The sequence below is a fragment of the Trichosurus vulpecula genome, chromosome 1 (assembly GCF_011100635.1).
Source record: "Trichosurus vulpecula isolate mTriVul1 chromosome 1, mTriVul1.pri, whole genome shotgun sequence".
Classification (NCBI taxonomy): Eukaryota; Metazoa; Chordata; class Mammalia; order Diprotodontia; family Phalangeridae; genus Trichosurus; species Trichosurus vulpecula.
In genome coordinates this window covers 526,900,111-526,912,906 of record NC_050573.1, presented here as the reverse complement: position 1 = coordinate 526,912,906, position 12,796 = coordinate 526,900,111, and the positions used below count along the sequence as shown (strand labels likewise).

The 12,796-nt window shown below is 35.0% G+C and overlaps 1 protein-coding gene across 1 annotated transcript in view; it reads right to left on the bottom strand.

Moving 5' to 3' along the window:
• LOC118833860 (cytochrome P450 3A8-like) overlaps window positions 1–11,437 on the bottom strand; it is a 50,992-nt gene extending 39,555 nt beyond the window's left edge. The window contains exons 1-3 of the mRNA XM_036741277.1: window positions 11,255–11,437; window positions 7,148–7,241; window positions 266–318 (exon numbers count right to left, since the gene is read on the bottom strand). Coding sequence (XP_036597172.1) covers window positions 266–318; window positions 7,148–7,241; window positions 11,255–11,331 — 224 coding nt within the window. The 5' untranslated portion in view covers window positions 11,332–11,437. The remainder of the gene's footprint in view (window positions 1–265; window positions 319–7,147; window positions 7,242–11,254) is intronic.
• Between the last annotated feature and the right edge of the window lie 1,359 nt (window positions 11,438–12,796).

Here is a 12,796-nt window from a genome sequence, read left to right as displayed (position 1 = left end):
GTTTATAGAATGTTTGTTTATTTCTTCAACGTTCACCTTATCATAGCACTGAATTAAAACAGGGAGATGTTTACAAACTCTATGATGCAGTGTAATATCATACTAGGTGAATCTGTTATGATGCTATGGGATAAACTAAAATTCTGTGGCACTAAACACATACAATACCTCTGTCTTCACAAATGTAATTGTTTGAATGGAAAGCTATGGGAGACTGACCATTGAAATGCGTAGGGATAATGGAAAGATTACTTAGAGTACTCACCCCCAGGTTTTCCCATATTTTTTAAAACAAGTCATGTCAAAATTTGCACAACCCTGCAAAAAGAATTTTAAATTCAGGTATTGGCATGAATTCTTAATAATGAATAATGTTAAAATGGTTTATGTTAGGAACTTAAATATAACATAATCGTATATTTTGCTATTGTTGTAATGCTCTTCACTTTTCCTTGTGGTTGTTGACCACCCTCCTCTCTACTTATTAACATCTAACCCAGCTCAATTGTGATCACTTCCATGGGGTCTTTCCAGATTTCTGAGTAGAGAGAAATTTCTCCAAGATGCTTGGTCTCTTGATTTTAACTCTAATGCTTTTTTCCTATATTATTATAGAATGTTTAAAGTAGGGATGGTTGTATTCATTATATTTATAACCCAGCGCCTAGGACATTGTAGGCACTTAATTAAAAAAAAAAACTTTTTGAGGGATGGATTCTTACAACCTATAAACTAAGGCTCTCACTATATTCTCATTTAAATTACAATTATCTCAACGTACGTCATTCTCTGTACTGGATAACAGACCCCTTGAGGTCACCTATGATGGGTTTTTTACCTTTACATTTCCCTTTCTTCAGGGGTTCTTAATGAGTCAAGTGTGGTAGCAGCCTTTTTAAAAAGCCTATGGACCATTACAAAATTAACCAATTTTTCTAAATAAATAGTTATTCTCAAACTTTAAATTTCCCATGTTCAGAATCTGTGATTTAATGCCTAACACAGTCACTGAAAGAAAATGATTAATAAATATTCATTAATAATATTATTGTTTTTTCCCATTTGATAGCATTTCCTTTTTTGCTAATTACATGTAAAGATAATTTTCAACATTCACTTTTATAAGATTTTGATTTCCAAATTTTTCTCCCTTCCCCTGCACACCCACCACAAGATAGCAAAAAATCTGATGTAAGTTATACATGTACAATCATATTAATTCCATGTTAATCATGTCATGAAAGAAGAATCAGAAAAAAGAGAGAAACTCCAAGAAAGAAAAAAATGAAAATCATGTGCTTAAATCTTTGTCCTGACTCCGTACATCTTTCTCTGGATGTGGATAGCATTTTCCATCACAAGTCTTTTGGAATTGTCTTGGATCATTATATTTTTGGAAAGAATTAAGTCTTTCATAGTTGATTATCACACAATGTTGCTGCTATTATGGACAAGACAATGTTCTCTTGGTTCTACCTGCTTCACTCAGCAACAATTCGTATAAGTCTTTCCATGTTTTTCTGAAATCCACTTGATTTTATTTTTGCGAAAAGTGTTTTGTAATTTTTTTCATATAGTTCCTGGTTAGTTTTGGCTAGTAGACTCCCAAATATTTTATATTTTCCACATTTATTTTAAATGGAATTTCCATTTCTCTCTCTTGCTGCTGGGATTATTTGGTAATATACATATATATATATATATATATACATACATATATATATATATATATATATATAAATGTTAATGATTTATGTGGGGTTTTTTTATACTCCTCCAACTTTTCTAAAGTTCTTAATCATTTAAGTAATTTTTAGTTGATTCTCTAGGATTCTCTTTTTACCATCATGTCATCAGCAGAGTGATAGTTTTATTTCCTCATTGCCTATTCCAATTCTTTCAATTTCCTTTCTTCTCTTATTACTATAGCTCATATTTCTAGTACAAATTGAATGATAGTGTTGAAAACGGGCATCTTTGTGTCATCCCTTATCTTATTTGAAAATCTTCTAGTTTATCCCCATTACATAAAGTGTTTACTGTTTTTTTTTCAGATACAGTCTACTTATTATTTTGAGGAACACTCTTTTCTCCTATGCTCTCCAGTTTCTTTGTTTGTTTGTTTTTTAACAGGAGTGAGTGCTGTATTTTGTCAAAAGCATTTTCTGCATCGATTAATATAATCACATGATTTTTGTTAGTTTTGTTATTGATGTGGTCAATTATGCTGAAAGCCTTCCTAATGCAGTTCTGCATTCTTATTATAAATCTCACCTGTGCATAGTGTATTGTCCTCATGATAAATTGCTCTAATCTCTTTCTTAATATTTTATTTAAAATTTTTGAATCAATATTGCTCAGGGAAATTGGTCTATAATTTTCTTTCTGTTTATGCTCTTCCCAGTTTAGGCACCAGCATGAAATTTGTGCAATAAAAAGAATTTGTCTATTTTGCCTTCTATGCTTATTTTTCCAAATCATTTATATAGTATTGCAATTAATTGGTCTTTTTTGTTTTGCTTTTTAAGTTTAGTAGTATGTTATTGTTTTCCTTTGTTACATGTCAGTAAAAATCATATCATTCATTTTTATAAAAATTTTGGTTGCAAAGTTTTAACCATTCCTTCTCCTGTTCTGAAAACTATAGGCAGTTTGGTATATTTTATACATGTGCTATCATGCAAAAATATTTCCATATCAGTCACACTTATAAAAGAAGTAACAGATAAAGAGGGGAAAACATGAGATAGAATAAGTGAAAAAAATTATGCATCAATCTACATTCAGAGTCCATCAGTTCTTTATCTGGATATGGATAGTATTTTCTTTCATGAATCTTTTGTACTTGTCTTAGAACATTGTGTTGCTGAGAAGAGTTGAGTCATTCGTAGCTCATCACCACACAGTCTTGCTGATACTGTACACAATATTTTCCTGGTTCTGTTCATTTCACTGTGCATCAGTTCAAACAAGTCTTTCCAGATTTTTCTGAAATCTGCCTGTTCATCATTTCTTATTGCACAGTAGTATTAGTATACCACCCTTTGTTCAGTCATTCTCCATTTGATGGGTATCCCCCCAATTTTTAAAATTTTGCCATTACAAAAAGGGTTGCTATAAATATTTTTGAACAGGTAGGCCCTTTTCTTTTTGGGATAAAGACCTAGTAGTGGTATTGCTGGATCAAAGGGTACACACAATTTGGGGGCCTTTTGAGCATAGTTCCCTGAATGCTGTCCAGAATGGTTAGATCAGTTCATAACTCCACCAACAGTGCATTAGTACTCCAATTTTCCACAACCTCTCCAACATTTACTTTCCTTTTTCTCATATTAGCCAATTTGATAGGTGTGAGGTTAATTTTTCTTTAAGTGTTTGGTGGAATTCAGTTGTAAATCCATCTGACCCTGAAGATTTGCTCTTAGGGAGCTCATTGATGGCTTGCTCAATTCGTTTTTCTAAAATAGTATTATGTAAGCATTTTATTTCCTCTTCTGTTAACCTGGACAATTTGCATTTTGGGAAATACTCATCCATTTCGCTAAGACTGTCAACTTGATTGCCATACAGTTGAGGAAAAGTAGCTTCTAATTATTATTTTAATTTTCTCTTCATTGATTGTGAATTCACCCTTTTCATTTTTGATACTCCTAATTTGGTTTTCTCCTTTTTTTCTAATCAAATTAACTGAAGTTTTATTTTATTTGCTTTTTATTCTTAAAACCAGCTCTTAGTTTTTTTTTATTAGTTCAATAGCTTTCTTTCAATTTCATTAATCTCTCCCTTGGATTTCAGATTTTCTCATTTGACATTTAAATGAGGATTTTTGATTTACTCTTTTTTCTAGCTATATTAATTGCATATCCTTCATTCTCTATTTTTAATGTAAATATTTGGAGATATACAATTTTCCCTAACTACTGCTTAGGCTGTATCCCATAAATTTTGCTATGTTTTCTCATTATTGTTATTTTATTTGATGAAATTGTTGTTTTATGATTTGATGTTTGACCCACTCATTCTTTAGGATTAGATTTTTTAGTTTCCAATTAATCTTTATCTTTCTATGGCTATTTATTCCATGTAATTTTTATTGCATCATGATCAGAAGTGCATGCATTTAATATTTCTGCCTTTCTGCATTTGATTGTCAGGTCAGGTCATTATGACACATTAAATGATCCATTTTTCCATAGGTGCCATGTTCCAACAAGAAAGATGTATATTCCTTCCTATCCCAATTCAATTTTCTCTAGAGGATTACCATATCTAACTTTTCTAAAATTCTCCTTAACTTTTTTCTTGTTTACTTCACAGTTAGATTTATCCATTTCTGAGAGGGGGATGTTGAGGTCCCTCACCAGCAGCATTTTACTTTTTATTTCTTCCAATAACTCCCTAAGAAAGAAGATGCTATGCCATTTGGTGCATATATGTTTAGTACTGATATTACTTCATTGTCGATGGTACCCATTAGTACGATGCAATTTCCATCTTTATCTCTTTTAATTAGATCTATTTTTTGCTGTTGCTTTGTCTGAGATCAGGATTGCTTTCCCTGCTTTTTTTTCCCTTACTTCAGCTGAAGCATAATATATTCTGCTCATGCCCATTACCTTTGCTCTGTGTGTATCTCTCTGTTTCAAATGTGATTCTTCTAAACAGCATATTGTAGTATTTTGGCTTTTAATCTACTCTGCTATCTGCTTCCATTTTATGGGAAAGTTCATGCCATTCACATTCACAGTTATGATTAATAACTGTGTATTTCCCTCCATCCTACCCCAGCTCACACTTTTCTCTCTCCTTTCCATTTTCACCAGTATTTTGCTTCTGACCACTGCCTCCCTCATTTTGTCTTCCCTTCTATTAGCCCTCCTTCCCTTTTCTTTCCCCTTTCCCCTCCTATTTCTGCCCTGCCTTTTATCCCTCCACCTTCCTTTTTTGCCCTTTCCTCTCCTCCTCCCCTATAGGGAATGATAAATTTCCATACCCCAGTGAGTGTGTATGTTATTCCTTCTTTGAGCCAAATCTAATGAGAATAAGATTCAAACAATACTCATCACCACCCTTTTTGATAGCTGAAATATTTCTTCCTAGCTACTTGCAGTATTTTCTCCTTGACTTTGATAATACTGAAATTTGGCTACAATATTCCTTGCAGTTTTGATTTTGGTATTTTTTTCAGGAGGTGATTGGGTGAATTCTCTCAATGACTTTTTTACCCTGTGGTTCTAGGATATCAGAACAGTTTTTTTTGATGATTTCTTGAAAGATGCTGTCCAGGTCCTATTTTTGATTATGGCTTTCAGGTAATCCAATGATTCTGACATCATTCCCCTGGATCTATTGTTCAGGTGAGTTGTTTCTCCAGTGAGATACTTTACATTCTCTTCTATTTTTTTTCATTGTTTTGAATTTGTTTGATTGATTCTTGATGTCTCACAGAATCATTAGCTTCCACTTGCCCAATGCTAACTCTTAAGGAGTTGTTCTCCTTAGTTACTGCTTTTCTTTTCTTTCCCATTTGGACTATCATACATTTTAACAAGTTGTTTTCTTCATTGGATTTTTGTATCTCCTTTTCATTTGGCCAATTCAACTTTTTGAGCAGTTGTTTTCTTTATCCAAGCTTTTAACTTTTTTCATAATTCTCTTGCATCACTCTCAATTCTTTTCCCATTTTTTTCTTTGACCTCTCCTACATGATTTTTAAACTCCTCTTTGAGCTCTTCTATGAGCTCTTTCTGCACTTGAGACCACTATGCATTTTTCCTTTGCTTTTTACCTGTAGGTGCTTTTAACATTTTTATCCTCTTCTGAGTTTGTGTCTTGGTTTTCCCTGTCAGCACAAAAACTTTCTATGGTCAGATACTTGTTTTGTTGTTTGGGGCTCATCTTTTTTTTGGCCTTTTTCTTTTCTTAAATTTGAGCACTACTCCCAGAGTGGAAGGAGCACTGTTTAAGGCTTCTATGATTGTTTACCTTCTTCTGCACTGATGTTGTCCTGAAGCCCACAGGAGACCCTCATGTCTAGTGCTGAGCTGATGGAATGAAGTAGAGGATGGCTGGTGCTGCTGGAGGCTATAGGAGTCTGGCAGCTTACCTAGTGCACAGCTGGGGTCCTAGTGGTGATATCTGGCATTTACTGTGGCTGGTGGGGTATTTCTGCATTTCCTGGGGGCTACACTGAAGTGGTCAGCTCTCTGGAGGCTGCCTGTTTGCCTTTGGTTGTTTGGAAGCACATGGAGATCTGACCTCTAGAACATGCCAGTTTCCCCATGGATATGCTAAAGCAGGTGGTGGTGGCTTAGTGCTTTGCTGCCTGTTTGATTAGGCACCTGTAGGGTTGGTGTGTACCTATTTTCCTAGAGCTATTGCTGAAGCACATGATGGGAGCTGGGTACTCTGCTGGCTGTTTGCTTAGTTATCTATAGGGTGGGCATCTACCTCTTTGCTGAGGGCTGTGCTGAAGCAAGTGAAAGTCTGGCTGCTGGGGAATGCCTGCTTTCCTGGGGCTACACCAAACAATGTGGTGGTTCACATCTGCAGTCTGCTGCTTCCCCTGGGTATGGGGACACATCTTGAGGGTACTGGTATTAGCATTTATGAAAATTATGGAAAAAGTCAGGTAGTAATAGTCATTACCTCACCTGGAAATTCTTGTGCCAGTTAAATCACAGATCTACTTGTTATCCCCAAGATCATTGAGGACATAGGGCTCAAAAGGAAATACCCATTGAATCAATTTATAAATCTATCAGAATTGATAACACTGACAAGCACTCAGGCAGAATCAAGTGTAAAACATTCAGTCCTTAAGTCTTGTTAATGAAGCCCTTTGTGCAATGAAAAGAGGGAATAAATACTCCTTCTTATAGCATTAAAGGATACATGCACTATAACTTATCTTTGGGAAATCTGAGGTCTTACAAAGAATCAAAAGATCCTACACCTTGAGCTGAAAGTCCAAACCTCTCACTTTACAGATGGGGAAACTGAGGCCTAAAGAAAATAAATGACTTGCCCACAGCCACACAGGTAATAAAAGTGTCAGACCTGGAATTTGTACCAATGTCTCCTGATCCAAAAGCAAATCCTCTTTCCATCATTCAAAGAAAGTAAAGGAAATCTCATAGAAACTTACTTTGCGATAAGAAAGAACAGATCCAAGGAAAGGAAGAGGTCTTGGTCCTGGAATTCCCAGGTCCTTAAAGAGACTATGTGCCCAGGTCCCATATCTGTAAAGTGAAGGAAAAAATACAAAGACATTAGAATCAAGGCAAATACAAAAGAAATAAATGGTATAGTCCACTTGTCAGTAATCAGAAGGGGAGAAGCTATAAAGGCAACTCTAAGGTATGGCTTGGTTCACTCAGATCTAGATGCCAAGGAGGCACTTCCAGAAATATTTACTGGCTCCCACAAACATCGCGAATATTACACTTTTATGATCAAGGATTCTAAAATTGCTTTGTCTCATCACATCTCATGACTTTTTAAAAATGTGGATAATAATGGGACCTACCTTACAGAATTGTTTTGAGGCTTAAATGAATATATCGGTAAAGTATATGCCATACTACTTGGAATATAGTACGTGCTTGGAAAAGTCTTTCTTTCTTACTTCCACATTTCCTATCCACTTTCCTTACTTCCTAAATTCCTTCCTTCCTAAGTTCCTTTCTTTCTTCCTTCATTATGTGCTGCAGATTAATCAAAATCATCATACACCTATTCAATATGCTTTGTGAGTCTCACAGCTTTAATTCCTGAAAGATTTTTGTGCTGAGCAAGGAGACAGGCTTGCTGAAGATATTTGACATTGATAGGGAGGATGTTTGGCAACAGAGTCCAAATCAAGATGGTAGGTGGTAGAGTGTCTCACGTTTTCATTTGCAAGTGCCTTTGTTTTCATTGTCCTTGCTATTAGATCCACAATGGTTCTATCTGCTATTGGTGGGGTTATAAGGAATCACATGTCCTAATATATTGTTGATGGGACTTCAGAATCAAGAAAACATTTTTGAGAGCAATGTCCCAATATATCATAAGAGTCACAAAACTGAATATGGCTTTTAATCAAGCAATTCTTCTAATAGAGAAATATCGAAGAAATAAACATAACATTTTAAAATTACATATGCACTTAAAATATATTCATTTCTTTATTTTAAAAAGTAAAACAGGACACAAATATTAATTTAAAAATTCATTAAACTAATTATGGCACATTATCATAATCAAATATAATAGGATATCCCACAATCATTATGGTTATTGTACACAAAGAAATAAGAAATGTTCATTATGAGATCAGGTATAGCAAAATTGACAAAGCCAGAATGGTTACATCCTTAGACCATATTTTCACCTCCATAAAAGAGAATAAGAAAAGAAGCAAAGAAAGAAATATGGAAAATATTTCTAGCAAGCCTTGATGGGAACTACATTGTCTTCTTTCCATGTTATTTGTATCTCACCTGATTCTACTTCAATATAGGCTTCAGGGTGGGGTAAGATTATGATGATTGTTTCAAAGGCTCAACTAATTCAGTTTTGACTTCATGACAGAGTTTGTAAAATTTTTAAAAAGAACTTGGTTGACATACCATTAATCATTGGCATATTTAGTACTGACATTATTTTCTCATATGGGGTGTAATTTCCCTTCCTTTTTGCTCAGCATATTTGTATGCTGATTATAACGTCAAAGTAGTAGTTTCCATAAATATACTATATCATATTATTTCACTTTATATTGTATTTGTGTTGTGTTGTATTATATTATTAAAGAGGCTCCTTCTCTTATCTTAATTTCAAGATCCTTGTCTGCTAAATGAAGTAGAAAAGGAGGGAGCTGTAGTAGATAATCCCCAAGGTTCTTCCAAAGTCTCATATGCTATTCTCCTATAAATATTGCACTACATCATTACCATCAGCCAGCAATGGCACAAAGCAGCACACCTTGATTCTCTCGACTTCCATTATGTGACTTGGGATGATAGAGTCATAAATCTAGAGTTTTAGAAGGCTTCCAAGTCCATCTTTTTTTTAATAGTTGCAATCAATTTATTAAAAGATATGATTGGTTAGGCATCTGCAATGGTGACTTCAACTTCTACACCTGGTTCAATGCTGATAGAAGTGATCTGTTTAACAATTTCAGAAGGACTGTGAAAATCAATAAGGCATTTGTGGATTCTCATCTGGAACCAATCCCAAGTCTTTGAACCTTCACCGCAAGGAGTTTTGCTAGTTGTGATCCGAAGTGTCTTAGCGGACATTCGAACAGGTCCCTTCACTTTCAAGTTCTTTTCTTTGGCTCCTCTAATTAGGTCAGTACACACTTTCTTGAGTGATTTCACATTGCGGCTGGTGAGGGTGAACTGGATCTGGTGAATGACCACTTTGGACTCCACAAGGGTCTTGCCAGTGTCTTTGAATGCCATGACAGTGGCTTCCTGACCGACTTATTCCTCGGTGAGAGTGAACAGCGGTGAGTCAGGAAGAGAGGCAGGGACTGCCAACTCCACGTGGCTGCAGCAGTGATACCTTCACCAAAGAGCTTCCAAGTCCATTTTGAGTTCTCTTATTATATGATGGAGCAAACTGAGACTCAGCAATTTAAGATCCTTGGCCAAGGTCCCATAGGTAAGTTAGTATCAAGAGAGGGATCTGAATTTAGGTCCTTTGACTTCAGAGTGCATTATCACTCTAGTTTGCTAGTAGCCTGCTAAGCCACCAGTGTTTCACTGATATTATCATGAATGCAGAAGGTTCTCATGGCATCTAATGTTCATATTTCAACAGGTCTTTGACCTTCTGGTGTTTCCTGATAGCTCTAAGAAAGAAACCTGGATATTGAGCTTATGATATTAGAATATCTCCCTGTTCTATAACAGCTTCATTTGTTCCAGGCTGTTCATTATTTATATCCATGTAGAGAAGTGCCACCAAATTACTATAATCACTCACAAGGTGATTTTGAAAATAATTGAACATAAGGGGCATAGGAATATCAACTTCTACTACCGGGCTAAATTAGCATGATTCAGAGTGTGCAGGAAAAAAAATAAAAAGAATAATTTAGGAAGTTCTTCAGTGAATTTTCCTCTAATATTGGGCAGTGACCACTGCTTCATTTTGTGGCAAATTAACCAACAAACCAGGGAATAAATGAAGACCTAAGAATAAAATGTTTACATTTCATAAAGCATAATTAAATGATAGATCTTGAAGCCATCAGAAGCCTTATAAAAATAAAGACAGCAAATGCTGAGATTTAGGAAGTTTTAACATTTAAGGTTGGGTCTCTCCCTGTTCTCCTGCCAGCATGATCTTTGGGTCTCATCAGCTTGTGGGCATTATAACATTGTACAGAATTGATCAACTTGTATTTTTTGTACAGATAATGTACCATCTCTGACATGTATCCATTACATTGACAAACTTTTTAGTTCCCAACCTTTCCAGGACAGTGATTAGGCAAAAGAGATGGATAGGGCAGAAGAGGAATGCTCAACTTTTGATGATGCTCCTAATTCAAAGACTTTAAAAAAGAGGATGCACAGATATCTCACACAGAATTCCTATGAACTGGCTGATAGAAATGATTGGAGTATTTTTGGTGGAATGAGCATTAGGAAATGAGCTATAAGTTTTTGGACATAAGGAAATGTCTTTTAAAATGAAAAAAAAACAATAGGGAGGAAAATTAGACAGGTAAAGGGAAAAAATAGAAAATTAACCTGAACTAAGGTTTCTTTAAGGAGTTTTCTTTGCTCTCAAATCACTTGACCAATAAAAAAGGGATAACTTCAAAGTCAATTCTTTCGGGAAAAGAGAATAGAGGCTTTGATAAAGGAGTTTAGTTTTCTCAGTACTCTTTCTAGCAAAAGATGTCCATTTATATAAACAAAGAAAGCATTTTCAGTTACAGAAATACTAAATAACAAATATAGCCATATATATGTATATATGTGTATATACATATGTATGTATATACACATATGTATGTACATATATGCTAAATAACATATATAGCCATATATGTATACATGTGTATATACATACATATGTATATACACAAATATTTATATACAATATGTGTATATACATATATATGTATGTATTGTAAAAAGAGTAGGATCAATTAGAAACCAGTCACTGTGAAATGACCTGTGAAAGTCACAAAGGGGCTGGGTCTAATCCCTTGATAAATTTTAAGGGAAAAAAGAAGGTTATCACTTACAGAAACAGGAGAGTCAGGAAGATAACAAGCAGTGCCCAGGTTCCAACACTTAAACTTGGGATGATGTTCATTGTCATGCCCTCTAGTCAGCTTTTTATTTCTGTCTCTTTTCCTCGTTTCTGTTTGTGCCTTAGTTTTTAATATATCAAATTTGAGTGCTGTTCTAAGTCACTGAAAAATTCTGAAAAGAATATATAGAGTGTAAAACAAGAGGTGGAGTTAAAGGGGCAGCCAATGAAACTATGATCCAGCTGGGAAGTTTTCTGGATCCTATACAAATCTTCATCTCTAAAGTATAAAGAGTTAAGCTTTATTGATCTGTTGTAGGAGTGAAAAGTTCATGGAGTTCTGTGATGGTCAGTTAAAGTCAGAAAATAATAATTAACTTTACCCATTTTAAATACGTATTGCTAATGATACAAAATCTTTAATTCTTATCAGAAATAGTGGTTTCAAAACCACAGCAGAGTTAAAGTTTTATGGAGGTCTAAAGTACAAATGAAGCAGTTAATAAGCATATATTAAGTTCCTGTATGTGCCAGATGCTATAATTTGTCCTTGGGTTACAAAGATGAAAATTCTGCCTGTAACAATCAATAGCTGTATGAGTATAATAAAGTCATGAGTCATAGAACCATGAAGAAATAGGTGAACTCAGATTCATTAGGTATAAGTTTGAATGCTAGGTCTTCTACAAATGGCCATAGAACATTTGATTTACATGACAGGACCTAACATTTCTAAATAATGAGAGACTCAGAGAGCACTAAGGTCTCTCCAAGCTTTGGTTGAAGCATCTTTGTGCCTTAACTTTATCATCTGAAAAATCTGAAAAATAACATTTATGATCCATTCCTGACAGGTTTCTTGTGAAACTCAAAAAAGTTAATGTCTACACAGTGCTTTGCAAAATTAGCTATTACTAAAATTGCCCACTGCTAAAGAGGCAGTGCCATGAGGAGTGGAAAATGCCCACTATATGTTCTGTAGTCATCCACAGAGAAACATACTTGGGAGAAGTCTCTATTGGAGCTATCACAATGTGGCCAAATCCCAAATCCTGATGAGGGTTGGAGGCATCATCAAAAGATAAATAAGAAGCTTCAGGTACTAATTAACTGCTAGCTTCCAATGACTGATAGGAAAATAAAATCAGTTCACCCTCTTCCCTAAATAGCACCATCATATGATTTCAAAGTTGAAGGGGACCTGAAATGCCCTCTTACTACATCAAGTACATGAACAAACATCTTGTCTGCACCAAGCCAAGAAAGTGCTCATCCAGCCTTCTCTTGTTAGTTGTTGAGTCATTTCAGTCTTGTCTGACCCTTTGTGATGTCATTTAAGACTTTCTTGGCAAAGATATTGGAGTTGTTTGCTCTTTCCTTCTCCATCTCATTATATGGATGAGGAATTAAGGTAAATATGGTGAAGTGATTTGCTCAGGGTCACATAGCTAATACATGTCTAACATTTGGTTTGAACTTAAGTCTTCCTTACTCCAGGGCTGGCACTCAACCCACTTCATGGCCTAGTCTTTCT